At 46.8% G+C, this 20269-nt stretch overlaps 1 protein-coding gene across 2 annotated transcripts in view; it reads left to right on the top strand.

Moving 5' to 3' along the window:
• FAXDC2 (fatty acid hydroxylase domain containing 2) overlaps window positions 1–19405 on the top strand; it is a 31051-nt gene extending 11646 nt beyond the window's left edge. Inside the window, exons 2-9 of one of the 2 annotated variants that reach the window (XM_003900412.4) lie at window positions 805–852; window positions 3302–3393; window positions 3512–3615; window positions 7017–7138; window positions 14304–14509; window positions 15321–15426; window positions 16469–16635; window positions 17428–19405. In XM_003900412.4, coding sequence (XP_003900461.1) covers window positions 805–852; window positions 3302–3393; window positions 3512–3615; window positions 7017–7138; window positions 14304–14509; window positions 15321–15426; window positions 16469–16635; window positions 17428–17584 — 1002 coding nt within the window. In that variant the 3' untranslated portion in view covers window positions 17585–19405. The remainder of the gene's footprint in view (window positions 1–804; window positions 853–3301; window positions 3394–3511; window positions 3616–7016; window positions 7139–14303; window positions 14510–15320; window positions 15427–16468; window positions 16636–17427) is intronic. The other variant, XM_003900413.5, reaches the window with a different exon arrangement.
• Window positions 19406–20269: the final 864 nt, after the last annotated feature.

Genomic DNA, 20269 nt, shown 5'->3' with positions numbered 1-20269 from the left:
AATCCTGATCTCAGGTGATCCACTCACCTTGGCCTCCCAAAGTGCTGGGATTACAGATGTGAGCCACCTGTACCCGGCCCTCAGACATATTTCTAATGATTGTCCTTCTAGCCAATTCTTGTTAGGCTGCATTTTTAAATGAGGTTAATGCCTGATATTCATATTCTTTTTCTTTTCCATAGAACTGTTGATTGGTTTCCGAAAAATCTTGGTTCATGTTTTTAAACCAACCAACAAGTAATACTAAAGAGCAAACCAAACCAACTTGCTAGAACTACTCTTTGCGTTCTGAGTAAGTTCATTTTTTTTCTCTTACAGCAACAGCTCTCTAATAAAAGGGAGAAATGAAGAGAGCATAAATAAGTTTTTCAAGAAAGCATTAGAATACATTTTTGGCGGGGCGTAGTGGCTCATGCCTGTAATTCCAGCACTTTGGGAGGCCAAGGCAGAAGGATAGCTTGAGTCCAGGAGTTCGAGACCAGCCTGCGTAACATAGTGGGACCCTGCCTCTTAAAAAAGCATTATCATACATTTTTGTAGTTGGTAGACCTAGCAGCTCCCTCCCTTCCATCACTCTTTTTCTTTTCTGGCATTTTTCTAGCTATTCTTGTACATTTATCTTTCCATGTAAGTTTTCAAATCAATTTGTCTGGTTTCAGGAAGAACAACCAACCTATTGTTTTTTTTGTTTTTTTTGTTTTTCAAAAATCACTGCTAGCCATACACTTTGATTTTCTCCACTCCCTACTTCCTTAGATGTTTATGAAAATAACTCCCCGGCTTGCCTGTGCTTTCTCATTCCAGATGAAGGGAGAAGCTGGACATATGCTACACAATGAAAAGTCAAAGCAGGTAAATGCCAGCACCTCACCCCCAAACTGGTGAGAATGTAGTCAGTGGCTCTTGCCATAGCTGCACTTGCTATGCATCCAACATCTCCCCCAAGGGTTCGGGGTGGCTGATACATGGTAATGTCTTCATTTCAGTAACTGAGCAGAGTCCCCTTGACTCCAAACTGCCTTTTATCCACAACCCCTTTGCCTGAATGCAGACTGCAAATGTGCGTTATGGAATTGAAAAGCGCTGTAACTGTCCCTCCCTTCTTCTCTTGGCTATCCTGCCTATAGCCCTTGGCTATCCTGCCTATAGCCCTTGGCATGCCCTATGCCTCAGGCCTTTGGAAAACCCCTTTCTATAACTTCCCTGGGGACAACAGAGGCTTTCTGGGGGTAGCTGAGAACTGGCTCTTGACCCCAGCTAACTCCTGCACTGCGTTTTCCTGCACATCACAGAGGACCTTTGTCCTGTTTATATTTCCTTCATCTGGGCTGCTAGAGAGATGAAAAAACCCAACATCCCCGAACAAATATCTAATTCTGTATGTGAAATTGAGGTTTTAATCTGAGGCCATGCCCTGACCAAACCGGATGTCGAGTTCGCTTTATCTGGCTGGTTGTTAGCGGTCGATCTACCGGCAGCTTCATACCTTCAGCCGTTTCTCTGCCTTCATCCGTAATGATCGGTCACCACCCGCCCGCCAGTTTTTTTGTATTTTAGTAGAGAGACGGGTTTCACCGCAGTTAGCTGTGATGGTCTCGACTTGATCCTCGCCGCCTCCGCGCTAAAGGTTGCTGATTACAGGCTTGAGCCATCATACCGCCGCCAGTTCGGAAGACAAAACTCCAGCCCAGGAAGTTCTTCAGTTCCTCAGAGGTGAGGTGCAGGCAGACGCCATGAGCCGAAAGTCAGAATGGCCTCGGCCAAGTGGTTAAACCCAAGCATTCTACTAAAAATTCAAAAATTAGCTGGGGCAAAACAAGGTGGCGGCACTCTGTAATCCCAGCTAATTCCCAGAGCTGAAAAGAGGTCTGCTTGAAACCTGGGAGGTAGAGGTTGCAGTGAGCCGAGATTATACCTCCAGCTCAAGAGCAGCATCAGTGTCCTGTCTGCAGGCTCCTCTGGATCACCTCCCTCTCTGGGAGGCCCCTGGTACATGGCTCCCATTGGGGCTGGCATGAGCCCCAGGTACACACACTGTAGGGACCACCACCTCCAGTTATTTCCTATGAAAGAATATGAGCAGACCCCATCTGAATTTAGAAACAGAATATGAGTGGTCATTTGTAATTCCTGTCTGTGGTACAATGGAAACTGGTGATACACCTGGCAGCTGGTGTTTTCCCTCCCTGAATCTGGGGCATTTTTTGGTCATCGAGCTCACAATGACTTCTGGTTTAGAGGAGAACCTTTTGGAGGGGAATATATAAGGACCTCCCAGTGATTTCCAGTGGTCTCTCCTTGACCCACAGAATGGCTAGTCGTCTTGTCCAGCTGGGAGCCTGGGCTAATCTTGCTGGAAGGCAGAGAGGGGTTATTAAAAGTCAGAAAGTGGCTGGGCGCAGTGGCTCGTGCCTGTAATCCCAGCACTATGGGAAACTGATGTGGGTGAATTGCTTGAGGTTTAGAATTCTACAACATGGCGAAACCCCAGCTAACTTCTCTACTAAAAATACAAAAATTAGCTGGGCATGGTGGCAGGCACCTGTAATCCCAGCTACTCAGGAAGCTGGGGCAGAAGAATCGCTTGAACCCTGGAGGCAGAGGTTGCAGTGAGCCGAGGTGGTGACACTGCACTCCAGCCTGGGTGACAGAGCAACACTCTGCCTCAAAAAAAAAGTCAGAAAAGGTGTACAATTCACTCTTTTCTCCCAAAGCAAGAGGAGGGTAGGAATGGAAAAAATAGGCCTGGCCTATGGACACAGTGAAGCCCATATGACTGGGAAAGGATTTCCTCATCATGGTTTTGGCAGATGCTGCTATGATATCGCAACCTTGCCTGCCCATTGGAATTGTCTGGGGAACCCAGGTCCCACCCCTAGGGACTCTTATGTAATTGGATTGGAAGGGACCCTGGGTATTGGGACTTTTTTAAGCTCCCAGGTGATTCCAATGTGCAGATAATGGGTAGCTCTATTTGCCAAGAGGACTGGTGATGAAATCCTATGGCTGAACAGAGGTTTGCCTGTCCTCTGACTGACAGAATTGCCTGCTAGTTTCTCTGGAGTCAGGCTAATTCCCTTCCCTCCCCCAACTTGAACTCTAATTTTCATAAACACACCCATGTACAGCCTGAGAGCTCCTGATAAGGAAGAGGCTCCCACAGAAGCTGGGAAAAGGTCAGATGTGCCTTCCTGGTTTGTTGAGATCCTGATCCTACAGCATTCCTACTGTGCCTCAGCAGTGAGCTGGGTATAAAGGCAGGAGGCTTGCTGGGGTTTGACATTTCCTTGCCCTCCTCCAGGAGGGACACATCTGGGGCTCTATGAGGAGGACAGCTTTCATCCTGGGCTCTGGACTTCTCTCATTTGTGGCCTTCTGGAACTCAGTGACATGGTAAGTTGGCTCCACCCAGCTAGGGTGCAGTGTGGTGGTGGTTGGGGGTAGATCATAGGGGAAGGAGCTGTCCACCCACTAGTCTTCACCCAGAAACCTGAATGGTTTTTCTTCCAAGGCATCTTCAGAGATTTTGGGGTGCTTCTGGCTACTTTTGGCAAGCCCAGTGGGAGAGGCTGCTGACTACATTTGAAGGGAAGGAGTGGATCCTCTTCTTTATAGGTGAGGTTCCCAGACCACCAGCACCTAGCGTGTAGGTGCGTGATTATAACTTAATTCTTTTTCTATTGTTTTGTTCTCTACTTTGGGAATTTTCAGTTTATTATTCCAAGGGATGAGGACTTGAAGTTCAAAAAAGTGGTAGTCCCAAAGAATACTAAACTTGTGGGCAGTCTGGAAACAGGATGTCTAAAAAAAGAAGCTGAGAAGTTGAGACTCCTCCCAAAATATAGAAAAATGAGAAATATTTTATGTAAAAATGAATGCACGTTTAGAGCAATAATCCTGTTTCTACATGTAATTCCACAAGCACAGAGGGCTGCCCTGTCTTGTCTGAGACTATGTACCCTGTACTTGGTACAGTCAGTGCTTGACAGCAAGTGGCCAGTCAATAAATATTTACTGACAGCTTAAATGGCTCCAAACAAGCCTAAGTAAATAAATGGAAGGAAAAGCCATGCAAACATAGATATTTATAATAGCATTATCTATAATAGTGATTGTCCTCAATCATACATTCACTCAAATCATAATTATACACAATTTAATATATATTATATGTAATATACATTTATTTATATTATTAATATGATATATAATGTTACTATGTGCTAAACTTGTTTGGAAGATATAGAAATATTTAAGATGGGAGGCCAGGCACAGTGGCTGACGCCTGTAATCCTAGCACTTTGGGAGGCTGAGGCAGGTGGATCACGAGGTTAGGAGTTCGAGACCAGCTTGACCAACACAGTGAAAGCCCATTTCTACTAAAAATACAAAAAATTTAGCTGGGCGTGGTGGCAGACTCCTGTAATCCCAGCTATTTGGGAGGCTAAGGCAGGGAGAATCGCTTGAACTTGTGAGGGGGGTTGCAGTAAGCCAAGATTGCACCACTGCACTCCAGCCAGGCGACAGTGTGAGGCTTCATCTCGAAAAAAAAAACAAAAAAGAAAGAAGTATTTAAGATGGGGCTGGGCACAGTGGCTCACGCCTGTAATCCCAACACTTTGGGTGGCCGAGGCAGGCGGATCACTTGAAGTCAGGGGTTCAAGACCAGCCTGGCCAATATGGCAAAACCCCTTTTTCACTAAACACACACACACAAATTAGCTGGGCGTGATGGTATGTGCCTATAATCTCAGCTACTCGGGAGGCTGAGGCATGAGAATTGCTGATGAACCCGGGAGGCAGAGGTTACAGTCAGCCTATATGGTGCCACCACACTCTAGCCTGTGCAATAGAGCAAGACTCTGTCTCAAAAAAAAAAAAAAAAATTAAGATGGGCCAAGATTAGTGGCTCACACCTGTAATCCCAGCACTTTGGGAGGCCGAGGCAGGCAGATCACTTGAGGCCAGAAGTTCAAGACCAGCCTGGCCAACATGGTGAAACCTGTCTCTACTAAAAATACAAAAAATGAACCAGGCATGGTAGTGCATGCCTGTAATCCCAGCTACTCGGGAGGCTGAGGCACAAAAATCGCTTGAACTCAGGAGGCAGAGGTTGCAGAGAGCTGAGATAGCGCCACTGCACTCCAGCCTGGGTGACAGAGCAAGACTCTGTCTCAAAAAACAACACAAAAAGAAATAGTTAAATGAAATGTTTCCCTCCTCCATTAAAAAATGATGTCACAGTCTAGAAGGGAAGATAAAAAGTGTCAGTTGCCACAAAGCAAAATGCCCCTGAGGATTGTTTTCAACTAGAAGGATAAATCTGACAATGGGTTGAACATTAAATATGACAGATTTAATGGGATCTTAAGCAGTCATTGAACAATGCAGATTACCTATGTATATGGGGAAAGTGGTAGAAAAACTTTATTAGCTTGAAGCTGCAATCTAAAAAAAACCCCCAAATATTGTATATACTTTTAGGTACAATCCTGTGAAAATTACCTATTACCTAGGTGATAAGCCAATATGAGAGGGAGAAAATGTTTCCAGTTTTAAATGTTAGAGCTAGAAGAAGCTCAAGATCATCTTATGGTGTGCTTTTCATCTGTATTCCTCAGGCAGCCTTTGGAGTTCCAAGTAGGTAGACTCCTTGGCTGGCCCACTGGGTAACCACCAACCTTTTTTTTCCAAAGTAAAAATAGTTTATTTTTTCTGGGTATAAAATATGTGCTCATTGTTAAAAATAAAAATCAGGCAATTCAAATAAGCATAGAAAGTGTGAAAATCACCCTCTCTCTTATCTTCAAGAAATAACCACTGTTTATATATTAGTGTACATCTTTTATATATTGGGTATATAGTTGTACTTATGAGATACCAACTATTTTTAAATCTTTTTTTCATTGAATAGATTGTAGGTATCTTTCCATGCCTATTAATGTAGACTTACTTAATACTCTAAGCTTCCCATTCTATTCCATTATATGGAAATACTCTAATCTATTTAGTCCATTCCCTACTAATGGGTATTTAGGCTGCTTTAAATTTTTTTTTTTTTAATGCTGTGACGGACATTTATGCATACAAATAGATGTGTCTCCTTTTCTTCTTTCTCCCTTTCTGTCTTAGCTTTCTGACTCTCTCACTGTATTACTTCAGATACTGCCAAATTGCCCTCTAGAAAGTTTGTACCAATCCTACTCCCCTACAGTGCCGGCAAGTATTTTCCAAGCCCCAGCTGCCACAGATACTTCCGTTGATGGAGCATGAAGGGTGCTGGCGGAGGGGCACAGACACAGAATTAAGCAAAGCCTAGTCCTAGCTGGGCATGGTGGCAGGTGCCGATAGTCCCAGCTATTCAGGAGGCTGAAGCAAGAGGATCACTTGAGCTTGGCAGGCCGAGGCTACAGTGAGCCATGATAACACAACTGCACTTCCATCTTGGGTGACAGAGCGAGGCTTTGTCTCAAAAAAAAAAAGAAAGAAAGATGAGTTTTCCATGTGGGGAGATACTGACTAGATGACACCTGAGGTTCTGCTGGTCAGTTAGTAGGATGACAGGGATTACGTTTCCTGACTGACTCCTAGCCCAGGGCTCACTGTGACCCATACCATACAGAGTACTTCCTTTGCTTCTCCTTCCTTGGCAATTCATAAAGGGTTCAGTGGGTGCAGACTCCCAAATGTCAACCTGAATTAATTTCTATTTTAGAGTGTATTATATATCTTAACATACTTTCATATGTATTTACATGAAAACCACCAACCACCTTGAAGGTTGTTGTCCTCATTTTACAGCTAAGAAAATGAATGGAGACACTCCTTCTGTCTGGGTAGACTGTCCCAGTTCCTACCCAAGACTACAGGTAACCCCTTGGTCCCAAGCCCTAAGACCTCCCTGGCAAAGAAATGTCTAGGACGAAGCCTCAGTCACCATAAAAAAGTGTGTTCCGTTAGTCTATGTGCTGCGAGAACCCAAAGTCGCCCTGACTGTTTCTGCTTCCCAATCTCAGGTGCCATCCAAGTACCTTGTCTGTTCTTCTGGAGCTTCAATGGGCTTCTACTGGTGGTTGACACAACAGGAAAACCTAACTTCATCTCTCGCTACCGAATTCAGGTCGGCAAGAATGAACCTGTAAGTATTATTGCAACTTCTCCTGGTCAAAGCACAGGAAGCAAGAGCTAAAGCTACACTCAGAATTTTCACCACTGGCCCAGGAGAGACCTGGCCAGTGTGAGCCAAGTTATTAGCAACAAGGCTCCCCCAGTTTAGAAGGTTAAAGAGAGGAAATAATTTGCCCACAATCTCAGAGTCACTCAGCTAGTAGCCAGTCAAGACCAATGTTCTGGTCTCCTGATTCCTGGCCCAGGCTCTGGACCTGCTTGTGGTGCCCCATGGGACTGTGGTCAGCCTGGCACTGAGAAGGCAGGCAACTCCACTTTACCCATAGGAATGGAGACAGCAATGGCTGGATGCTAGAATATGGGTAACAGCTGTTGTTGTGAGAGAGGGAGACAGCTGCAAAAACAAAGGATAAACCCACTATAATAGGTGGATAGTATGGATTCTGAATGTATGGGCGGTGGCTGTCTTTTAAACAAGTCCTCCTTCCTCAATTCGACCAATAATGCAAGGCACCAGGGCAAATCCATAAGTGAGGCCCAGACCCTGCTTACAAGGCACTCCGACTTGCACAGTGCCAGGAAGTGGGTCCCACTGTTCCCTGAGTCTGGCTCGCCTTTTCTTACACAATAAGGAAGAATTTGATTCTGAAACTCAGGTTCTTTTCCCAGCTCCACCCAAACCACATCCTGGCTTCTTTCCCAGACAAGACAATCATCTTTTAGTAATCTGCCCAGGTGTCTGGGTGAACCACCTCAGCTCTCAGGTCCTTCTGCCCCAGCCCAGCACTCCAGAAAGGCAAACAGTGCTCTTGACCCACTCCTTTGAAATGGGCCCCTTCCTGAACTGGAGCTGTTGGCCTGGCTTACCATCCCCCTCGCTTGGGACAACAGCTGCCAGCCAGGCTCGGGGGCTTCCTCCAGGCCCAGCTTGGCAGGACATGAATCAGAGCCTAAAGTGTCAAACCCTGTGCTTGGTCCTCGAGAACCCTTCATCTGTCAACCATGGCTGTTGTAGCACCATTGACTAATGCTCACATCTTCAACTGAGGCCAAGAACCTTCACTATTCAGATGAGGAAACAGGTGTTACATGGGTAAACTACGATTCAAACTCAGGCTTTTTGACTTCAGGGCTCACATTCTTAATCGGCTCTCCAGAATATTACCTGCCGCCTGTACAACCTTATAGTCTACACAATGACTACAGAGCTACATTGGAAGATCTCATTGCATTCTGCAGAAGCTGAGGTTCAGAAATGTCCAGTGACTAGTTCAAGATCAGATTGCTACTAGGAAACAGAGCCAGGGCTCATCCCATCTGACACCAAGTCCAGTGCTTCTGTACCATGTGCACCCTCAGGTGGGCACAGAAGTAGGAAAGAAACTCACGAGGCCATTTAATCTTTGGCTTTTTCCATGAAGGACTGGCCCCTGAACTAAGACATCAGAAACAGATCCTCAAGTGGGAGCTGAATGCTACCTGGTGTTCCTATGATCCATCCCTGCTCTGTTTGCTCTCCCACTGCCTGAATGGCTACTTCACACCTCTCTAACACCTCCTCCCCTAACCGCTGGCAGAGGGAAGGCCTTGCTTCCCATTTCACTAAGAAAATTTAAGGCTGGGCGTGGTGGTTCATGCCTGTAATCCCAGCACTTTGGGAGACCAAGGTGGGCAAATCACTTGAGCTCTGGAGTTCAAGACTAGCCTGGGCAACATGGCAAAATCCTGCCTCTGCTAAAAATACAAAAATTAGCTGGGCGTGGTGGCACATGCCTGGAGGAGAATCGCTTGAACCTGGGAGGCACAGGTTGCAGTGAGCCGAGATTGCACCAGCCTGAGTGACAGAGCAAGACTCTGTCTCAAAAAAAAAAAAAAAAAGAAAGAAAAGAAAAAGAAAAAGAAAATTTAAGCAGGCTGGGGCACAGTGGCTCAGGCTTGTGATCTCAGCACTTTGGGAGGCAGAGACAGGAGGATTGCTTGATGCCAGGAGTTCAAGACCAGCCTGGGCAACATAGTGAGATCCCTGTCTCTACAAAAAAAATTTTATTTTAATTAGCCAGGCACAGTGGTGTGTGTCTGTAGTCTCGGCTAGTCAGGAGGCCGAGGCAGGAGGATCACTTGAACCTAGGAGTTCAAGGCTGAAGTGAGCCATGATTGTGCCACTGCACTCCAGCCTTGGAGACAGAGGGAGACACTGTCTCTAGGAAAAAAAAAAAAAAAAAAACCAAAGCAAGTAGAAGAGTTTTATAGATGCACACCACATTGGCCAATGATCAGCACCTGCACCCACATGCTCTGCCTGCCCACCTCATACCACAGGTGAACTCTCCTTGCTCCTGTCTGTGGGTGATTCCTCCCCTATCCGTGTACTACATCCAGGAAATGGCTGCAGTAATTCTCTTTTTGCTTTCTTGTATCTTCTTTCTCTTTCTCTCATTATTCCTCTCTAGATTATTACAAACATGCAGTAATTTTTTTCCATCTTAAAAAAAAAAAAAACCCACCAAGTGTGGCTGCTCACTACTGTAATTCCAGACTTTGGGAGGCTGAGCCAGAAGAATTGCTTGAGCCCAAGAGTTAGAGATCAGCCTGGGTAACAGAGTGAGATCCTGACTCAAAAAGAAAAATAAATAATAAAACAGGCCAGGTGTGGTGGCTCACACCTGTAATCCCAGACTTTGGGAGTCTGAGGCAGGAGAATCACTTGCGCCCAGGAGTTCGAGACCAGCCCAAGCGACAGAACGAGATCCCATCTCCACAAAAAAAATTTTAACTAGGCAAGCGAGGTGGAATGTGCCTGTAGTCCCAGCTACTTGGGAAGCTGAGGCGGGAAGACTGCTTGAGCCCAGGAGGTTGAGGTTACAGTGAGCTATGATCATACCACTACACTCTAACCTGGGTGACAGAGCAAGACACTGACTCGAAAAGAAGAAAAAAAACAGGCCAGGTGGAGTGGTTCACACCTGTAATCCTACCACTTTGTAAGGCTGAGGCAGGAGGAATGCCTAAGCTCAGGCGTTTGAGACCAGTCTGGGCAACATGACGAAACACCCCACCCAACAATGTCTCTACAAAAAATACAAAAATTAGCTGGGTGTGACGGTGCACACCTGTAGTCCTAGCTACTTGGGAGGCTGAGGTGGGAGGATTGCTTGAGCGTAGGAGGTTGAGGCTGCAGTGAGCTGTAGTTAGGTATAATGGCCTCACCTAATATGTCCTCTCACAACAGGCTGGCGAGACCTGGCCTTGCGATGGGATGGAAGTAAACAAAGAGTGCACTCCAGCCTGGGTGACAGAGTGAGACCCTGTCTCACAAAAAACACACACACACACACACACACACACACACACGAACACACAAACCAAAGCAACAGAAAAAACAACCCTTAACTAGCAAAGTTCTTTAAAAGAGTTATCTATATAGCTTCCAGTTCCTCTCTGTCCACTCTTATTTGGGTTTTGTTGTTTGTTTTTTTTGAGACAGTCTCCCTCTGTCACCCAGGCTGGAATGCAGTGGCACCGCAGTCTTGGCTCACTGTAAACTCTACTTCCTGGGTTCAAGCAATTCTTCTGCCTCAGCCTTCCAAGTAGCTGGGATTACAGGCATGTACCACCACGCCTGGGTAATTTTTGTATTTTCAGTAGAGATGGGGTTTCACCATGTTCGCCAGGCTGGTCTCGAACTCCTAACCTTAGGTGATCCACTAGCCTCAGACTCCCAAAGTGCTGGGATAAAAGGCATGAGCCACCACGCCTGGCCATCTGTCTACTCTTTTCCCCAACATTTTGTAATTATGAAAAACGTTCAAAATACATACAGAAAGTTGAAAAATAATGTAAGAATTATGCATTTACATATCACTTAGATTCACCAATTTTAAACATTTTATTTTTGCTTTATATAGAAAAATATAAATATATATGCATCTATACATTTTTCCTATTTGAAAGTAAGTTTGAGACATCATAAAACTTGACCCCTAAATCCTTCAGCCTGCATCTCTCCTAATCACAAAAGTATTGTCTCATTTTCTTTACAAACCTCCAAATCAGGTGTCACACCTAGAAAAAGGCTCTAGCAACATTTCTTTTGGCAAGTTCGCCAGTGATATGGTTTCATTAGAGCAGCAGAGACATTTCCACAGCTGCTGACTCCCTCAGCCTTGAAATATTTTTTTCACGTGGCTTCCAGGACAACGTACTTTCTAGGTACCCCTTTAATTTTTTTTTTTTTTTTTTAAGAGACAGTCTCGCTCTGTTGCCCAGGCGGAGTACAATGGCACGATCTTGGCTCACTGCAACCTCTGTCTCCCGGGTTCAAGCAATTCTCCTGCCTCAGCCTCCCAAGTAGCTGGGATTACAGGCACCTGCCACCATGCCCAGCTAATTTTTTGTATTTTTAGTAGAGACAGGGTTTCACCAAGTTCCCCAGGCTGGTCTTGAACTCCTGACCTCAGCTGATCCATCCACCTTGGCCTCACAAACTGCTGGGATTACAGGCATGAGCCACCACACCCGGCTCCCCGTCACATCTGATTGTTCACTTCTTCACTGTCGCTTTCCTGATTCCTTCTCTTCTCTCCAACCTCTTTGTGTTGAATGTTCCATGGGTTCTGGCCTTGGTCCTCTTCTCTGTATTCATTCTCCCAGTTATCTCTTCAGTGCCATGACTTTAAATACCATCCATGGGCCAAGAGCTCACACATTTATCTCTCTAGCCCAGAACTCTCTACTGAATTCCAAGCTGAAATATCCAACTCCCTCCTTGACATCTCCACATGGATACTAATAGAAATTGCCAATTCATGATGTCCAAAAGAACATTTCTGATTGTTCTGCCAAAGCCTTTACTTACTACCCATAACTTCCCCAATCTGAGTGGACAGCGATTCCAATCCTCTAGTTGCTCAGGCCAAAAACTTTGGAGTCATTCTTGACTACTCTCTTTCCTTCATACTCCACATCCAATCTATCCGGGAACTCTATTAACTCTATTTCCGAAACAAATTCAGAATCCAATCACTTCTTACCACTTCTCGTCACTTCCATCACTATTACCCTTGTCCAATTCACCATCATCTCTTGTCTATATTATTGCTTTTTTTTTTTTTGAGATGAAGTCTCACTCTGTCACCCAGGCTGGACTGCAATGGAGCAATCTTGACTCACTGCAATCTCTGCCTGCCGGGTTCAAGCGATTCTCCTGCCTCAGCCTCCTGAGTAGCTGGGATTACAGGCGCATGCTACCATGCCCAGCTAATTTTTGTATTTTTAGTAGAGACAGGGTTTCACCATATTGGTTAGGCTGGTCTCAAACTCCTGACCTCGTGATCTGCCTGCCTCGGCCTCCCAAAGTGCTGGGATTACAAAGTGAGCCACAGTGCCCGGCCTGCCTTTTTTGCCCTTTTTTTTTTTTTTTTGAGACGAAGTCTTGGTCTGTCACTGAGGCTGGAGTGCAGTGGCACAATCTCAGTGGCTCATTACAACCTACGCCTCCCGGGTTCAAGTGATTCTTCTGCCTGCGCCTCCGGTAGTTGGGATCATGGGCACATGCCAAATTTTCACCCCCCAGAGTTTAGTGAGAGGTTTTCACTGCAGCTAAATGCCAGATGGCCTCAATTTCCTGACCTCCATGATCGTCTTTTCCACCTGGCTTCCCAAAGTGTTGGGATTACATGCAAGCCACAGCCTCTGCCTTCCCTGACCCCCGCCTAAAGAGATTCTGTCCACCCTCTCATGCAGGCTGGTGCTGGGGAACCCTGGACTCACATGATCCTTCCACCCCAGCTTCCTGAATAGCTGGGACGACAGGTGCACACCACCACACCCAGCTTTTTAAAAAAAATTTGATGGGGTTTTGTTATGTTGCCAAGGCTGCTCTCAAATTCCTGGCCTCAAGTGATCCTCCCACCTCCACCTCCCAAAGTGCTGGGATTACAGGTGTGAACCACCATGCCTAGCCTGATATATATGTTTTTATATTTGTTGTGTTTAGTCTACCTTTCTCACTGGAATATAAATTCCATGGGGGCAGGAATCTTTGTTTTGCTCATTGCTTTATTTTCAACACCCAGAACACTGAGTGCTACATAGTGGGTGCTCAATAAATATCAGTTAAATAAACAAATGAATAGACACATGTGATACCCCACCTCTGGGTCAAGGTTTCCAGAAGGTGTAATGGCCTCACCTAACATGTCCTCTCACAACAGGCTGGCGAGACCTGGTCTCACAATGGGATGGAAGTAAACAAAGAGTGAATTCTGAAATCAGTTAATGCATGCAGTGCCTGGAAAGGCTGGAGGAAGAGGCAGGCCTCAAGCTGGGGACCGTTCTGAGCCCCTGTCTCGCTTTGGGGCAGAAATCCCACCAGCTCACAGAGGGTACTTGGAGAAATCCTTTCTAACCAAACAAGTTCATCAGGATCCAGGAACTTTCTATGGTCACAGGACTGTTCCCTGGAGCCCCAGAGATCTAACAAAAGGAAGGGTCAAAGAGTTGCTGATTCTGGGGGAAAATACTGGATGTAGTATTGAGGCCAAATGGAGTTTGGACACTTGGGGCCAGCTCTGTACAGTGGACCGTGGTGGAAATGTTTGGGCAGGCCCCCATCTTCACAGCGTCACTCTGAAAACCAGGAAGTTGGTCAAGAAGCTGAATAAGCAGCTCCTTGGCTTACCTGCTTCTTTGCTCTGGGCCTACTGCAGTGAGGCTGGACCATGTGAGGAGGCAGATGACCTTGATCTCTGCATCCAATCATGGACAAGGTTCTCTGACAAAGAGGGGCTAAACGGCTGAAATGGGGTGTCACTCAGAAAGTCACAGCCTTCTCCAAGCACCATGGAGGCTACCCAAGTTACCTGTAAATACATGGGGCCTGGCCAGAGAAATGGGGAGGGCAGTGGTGAGAATGTGCAGAACTAGGAAGAAGGCAGGTTCCAGCACAGACTGAAGGCTGCTGAAGTTTCCAAGGACAGGGGTATTACTCACCTGCCTAGCAGCCAGGGCCTTATTCTGCAACGTTTCCAGGCCCGGAGCTGGGTTGCAGTCAGGAGCTACTGGCTGTGTCCCAACATCTCTCCCAGAATCCAACCGGAGTGAGGGCTTCCTGTAAGCAGGTCACGGTGGAGCCTACTTCTCACACTCTTGTCCATCTCCTCCCTTCCCTTGGGCAGGTGGATCCTGTGAAACTGCGCCAGTCTATCCGCACAGTTCTTTTCAACCAGTGCATGGTATCTTTCCCCATGGTGGTCTTCCTCTATCCCTTCCTCAAATGGTGGGGAGACCCCTGCCGCCGTGAGCTACCCACCTTCCACTGGTTCCTCCTGGAGCTGGCCATCTTCACGCTGATCGAGGAAGTCTTGTTCTACTATTCACACCGGTGAGCAGTCCCTGCCTGAGGCACAGCTGTCTCCTCACCCTGTCTAGGGCTCACTGATCAACAAGGAAACTGAGGCCAGGTGCAGTGACTTACGCTTGTAATCCTGGCACTTTGGGAGGCTGAGGTGGGCGGATCACTTGAGCCCAGGAGTTTGAGACTAGCCTGGGGAATGTCAGGAGACCCCGTCTCTACAAAAAAAAATTTAAAAAAATTAGCCAGGCATGGTGGTGTGTACTTGTAGTCCCGGCTACTCGGGAGATTGAGGTGGGAGGATCACATGAGCCCGGAAGGTCAAGGCTGTAGTGAGCTGTGATCACACCATTGCACTCCAGCCTGGGCGACAGAGCAAGACCTTGTCTCAAAGAAAAAAAAATAAAAGGAAACAGGCTTCTGAATTGAGTGTAGGCCAATAAAATACTCCCTGGCCTCAAGTCTCCCATTAAATGGTTAACAGGAAGACTAACAGTTGTCTCATAACTGACAACTTGGGACAAGTGAGGAATGAATGTCCAGAAGAGAAAAGGCCTCTCCGATTGTGTGGGGGCCAGGGCGCTTCCCATCCATTTCCTTATTCAATCCTTTCTGGGCAGCATCCCATTTTACAGCAAATACAACTGGGGTAGAGGGGCAAAGCAACCCACTCCCAAACTATGCAGTATAAGGGCTGGGGTTGAAATTTGAAGCAGGTCTGGGTGTTTTTAACTTTGCTCCATGGATGTAACCCCTAGTTCCTACTTTTGGCTTCTCATGGACTGGTCGGGGAGGGAGAAAGAGGAATCAGCAGGTTATTAACTATTAACTATTTCCCTAGGCTCCTTCACCACCCAACATTCTACAAGAAAATCCACAAGAAACACCATGAGTGGACAGCTCCCATTGGCGTGATCTCTCTCTATGCCCATCCTATAGAGCATGTGGTGAGTAGAGCTCTACTCTCCCCATAGCAAAGGGCAGATGGCCCTAACCACCTTCCTGAAGCTCTTCTGCAGAGAACTTAGACCACACCGGCCCTTTTACTTCCCATTTAAAAATAGCTACCATTTATTGTCAGCCTTCCATATGCCAGGCTATGTTAAGTGCCTAACACAGTTGTCTCATTTAATCATCCCAACAACTTTTTTTTTTTTTCTTTTTGAGACAGGGTCTTGCTCTGTCACCCAGGTTGGAGTGCAATGGTGTGATCATAGCTCACTGCAGCCTCCAACTCCTGGGCGCATGTGATCCTTTAGCTTCAGTCTTCCAAATAGCTGAGACCACAGGTGTATACCACTACATCTGGCTTTTTTTTTTTTTTTTTAGATAGAGTCTCACTGTGTCATCTAGGCTGGAGCGCAATGGCGTGATCTCGGCTCACTGCAACCCCCCGCCTCCTGGGTTCAAGCGATTCTCCTGTCTCAGCCTGCCGAGTAGCTGGGATTACAGGCGTGTGCCACCACGCCTGGCTAATTTTTGTATTTTTAGTAGAGACAGGGTTTCACCACATTGGTCAGGCTGGTCTTAAACTCCTGACCTCGTGATCCACCCGCCTTGGCCTCTCAAAATTCTGGGATTATAGGAGTGAGCCACCGCACCCGGCCACATCTGGCTAATTTTTAAATTTTTTGTAGAGTCAGGATCCTGCTATTTTGCCCAGGCTGGCTGGAACCTCTGACCTCAAGCAATCCTCCCACCTCTGCCTCCCAAATTGCTGGGATTACAGGCATGAACCACCACACCTGGCTCCTCCAACAACCTTTTTAATCTTAATTTTGCTAACAAGAAAATTGAGGCTCAAACTGCGTAATTTGTCCCAAGTTACAAAGGTGAATGCCTTCAACAAATCAAAGTCCTGAAATTCTCACCTTCTCCAGATCTGGGTCAATGAAGTTTGCCTCTGGTACCACCTTGGGGCTAAGTGTACACCCAACTAAGTCCCTTCATCTCCCTGGGCCCTGCCTTCAATCATCCCTCCCCTTGCAGGTCTCCAACATGCTACCTGCGATAGTGGGCCCATTAGTAATGGGCTCCCACTTGTCCTCCATCACCATGTGGTTTTCCTTGGCCCTCATCATCACCACCATCTCCCACTGTGGCTACCACCTTCCTTTCCTGCCTTCGCCTGAATTCCACGACTACCACCATCTCAAGTAAGGACCCTCTCCCCACAATGGGTCCCTGGGCAATAACCATCACCCTTCCTCCTTAAGCTTCTGATAGCAGACACTGGTGTCTCAGTTTACACGTGAGTGCTAGTTGGGGAAGAGGTCTGATGGTCGGGAAAATAATAACCACACTGGGATGACCTTACTCTTTTCCTTCTGAAATTGGGTCCTCCTCCAACTGGGGATTTTAAACCTTTATTTGGGCTCTGGGCCCTTTGAATAAGCTCTGGACATTCTCTTTAGAAAAGTACACATATGCATAAAACTCCTGCATGCAATCACAAGGAAGTCATATACTGTCTGAAAGCCCCAGACTTTTTCAAGTGTAGTCTACAGACCTCCTATACCAGAATCACCTGAGATGCTTGTTTAAAATTTAGGCTCTTGGATTCCACTCCAAATATGCTGAACTAAGGTATCTGGGGGAGCAGGGCCTGGACACCTGCATTTTAGTAAGTGTTCCAGGGGATTTTGATGCTGGTGATCTCATGCCCGAAGAAGCCTAGTTCTGCTAGAGATCCTCAGACAGTGGGCATCAGAATCACACAGCAAGCTTTTCAAAGGAAGACTGCAGATACTGCAAATTGCAGGTTTGGAGTGCCCCCCAGAAGGTGCATTTGTAGCAACTCCCCAGCTTATTCTGATGCAGACGGTCAGGATGGTTGTGACAGGTGTGGGGTAGGAGGGCTGAGAAATGTGTGAGGCTGGCACAAATGAAATGGGATCTGCACAGAGGCCTCCAGCATTGGCACTGCAGCACCGTCTTCTTTCTTCTAGGTTCAACCAGTGCTATGGTGTGCTGGGTGTGCTGGACCACCTCCATGGGACTGACATCATGTTCAAGCAGACCAAGGCCTACGAGAGACATGTCCTCCTGCTGGGCTTCACCCCGCTCTCTGAGAGCATCCCAGACTCCCCAAAGAGGATGCAGTGAGAGAGAGCCTAAGTGTCATCCTGGCTGTCCCTCAGCCATGGGATACAGATGCGGCTTCCTGATTGCTCCTAACAATTTGCCTCCTTCGGCCACATCCCAAATGATGGTGCCACCAGGGTAGAGGGAAGGTGGGCTTCCCAGAAAAGCAGGGCTAAGGATGAGGCTTCCTCCAAACTACTGCCCTTGATGTCCCTCAATGGGATCAGGAGTTAGCTTAAGAAAAAGGAAAACACAACTCCCCAGACTGGAGGCTGGTCAGAGGGAGGAGACCCCTGGTCCTCTGCTGTGGAAGGAGAGGGGTTCAGCCCCAGATAACTCCTTTGTGGCCTGGGCAGGATGCAGAAAATGACAAAGCTGAAAGGAGGGGGACTGGAGGCTGCCTGGCTCCAGGGAGAGCTTCTTCTGGGACCAGGGGGTGGGAGGGCCAGGTATTGCTTTACCCCTTCCTGCCCCAAAAGGCTTTCACATACCCTACCTCAGGCGAGGGCCAAGACACCCTGGCAAACCGTTATAGGTCTCAATTCACGGCATACCAGATGCCAGTCGCCACTTCACCCAACACACACACAAACATACACACACCAAACACTGAGGGAGTGGTAAAGGCCCCATTTTAACTCTGGCACACTGCAAACAAAAGGTCTCCCTCTGTGGGGGGGGCGGGTAAATCCAGGAGCTCCTCCCTGGATTAAAAGCAAAGAGGTACAGACCAAACTTTAACACCTTTAGCCTTATGTGGAAACCAAAAACCAACTGCTGAGAAACTGTGAAAATCCCTTTTACCCACAAGGGGAAGGATCAAAATTGCTGCCCTTTGGGGACACCCGAGACCCCTAATTAGCCCATCTGAATGAGGACCAGAGGTTAGAACCCTCTTTCTCCCTGAAGAAAGAGCCTGGAAAAACATGGCGGGGCAAAGGGCAAAATCCTTTCTGCCCCGAATGCTTTACCACTTTCTCAGCAACGTTTATTCAAAACGATTTTTACCAGGAACCTTATCAAAAGCAAAAACCACAGCTGCTTGGGTTGAAGTCCCCATCCTGGCCTCCCCTCGGCTGCCAGACATGGCCAGAAACCCTGTGGTTCCCAAGAACAATTTAAAGATCACTCTTTGATTTGAAAGACCACCATTATCATTTTACTAAATTCTTATATATATTTGCACCTTTTCCAACTTTCAGTTCTCTTAAGAAAAACATCCACTGTAGCTTTATAAAATACCTTATCATCAGATAGGTCCAAGTCTCCAGGCAGGACTATCAAAATGAACTCCTTCTTCCTATCAGCTATAGAACCCCAGAGGACTTGCCCAATAGGCCAGCTAAGCACTTACCAGACAGCATCTCCCTGGCTTTCCAGTCTCGCCTGCCTGTCTCTGGCCTTGGTGGACCTGGCTCCCTCCCTAGGAGGCTTGTGCCCTCAGCTTGAATACAGCTCCTGGTGCATCAAAGCTGTAAGTTCTCAGCTGCTGGCCTGCACCCATCACCTCTTCCTACAAATAAACATTTGGAAAAAAGTCCATCTTCAGTATGCTTAAAGAGAAGGGTAGGAGATAAGGAGAAAGAACAGATATGCTTTTTTTTCCCTTTAAGGCCTTCAGATTTTGAGGTACTGTAAGGGGCCTAGAAAGACAAAAGGCTGTCATTCCCTCTTCCTTTTGGAAGGCAGGTGATCAGTCCTTGGCAGAAGGGCCCAGCCCTGTCCTTTTCTATATCAAACAAAATCCTTGAGGTTGGTATACAAGTTAAGGCTGAAAAAAGGCCTTAAATTCCCAGTAAAGAACGTGAAAGCAAGCATGTAAAATAAACTGGTCTTCATGAATTCCGGTGGATTGTTTTGGTTTTTTTTAGATGGGGGTGTTTACTACCAGACTTCTAATACTTCAGACAAAAACATGTGGAAGCTCAGGCTGTAAAATTAAGTTTCCATGAGCATTCCTAATGATGTGTGAAAGTAAGGTTCAATTAATTCATCTTTCTGTTCTCAAAGGACCAGTCTGCATCAGCCCTGGACACTATCTCCCAAACTTTCCTTTGGCCTGTGGAGGTCACTGGTGGTACTGAAGCACCTGCCCACCTCAAGAACAGTGAAAAATAACTCTCTAGAAAAACCATTTTCCCATCAGGTATGGGAGACAGTTGTCAGATGAACACGTAAAGCCATGCCCGATTTTTAGTTTTGTAATTTACACAGGGAATGGGGGACTCATTGTTCCATCCCTCCCCAGCATCACATCTCAGGGTTCAGGGGCTGACCAGGATTCCGTACGGCCACACGGTGCTGGATCATTCCTCCTTCACCCCAGGGAAAAGTCTGTTCATAGAGGGGTTGTGGCAACCCTCCATAAGGAGCCTCATCAACCTTTTTCTTCTTGGCTGTCTCAACACAATGCAGGTCACAGCCAGGGGATGGAAAACTTGGAAGCTGACAAGTGCACTGAAATCCTGGCATTATGCTGGACTGTTTTGTGGCACTGGCTATGACTGTCACGTCTTACTTAAGACACAGGGTGGACATGAATTCAAGGCTTGTAGAAGCCCCTGCCTTAGGCAGACTCCTCAAAGCCCAATGGCAGAGCCCCTGCTAAGGTTTCATGTGCACACTAAGTGCAGGGTTCCTCCGGATCTGGGGGAACCCTACCAGAAACCCATCCTTCACACCAAATAACAGTACCCTAGATGGAAG

This window comes from Papio anubis, chromosome 5, assembly GCF_008728515.1.
Source record: "Papio anubis isolate 15944 chromosome 5, Panubis1.0, whole genome shotgun sequence".
NCBI lineage: Eukaryota > Metazoa > Chordata > Mammalia > Primates > Cercopithecidae > Papio > Papio anubis.
Note: the sequence above shows the minus strand (reverse complement) of the source record. Positions and strands in the feature narration are given on the sequence as shown.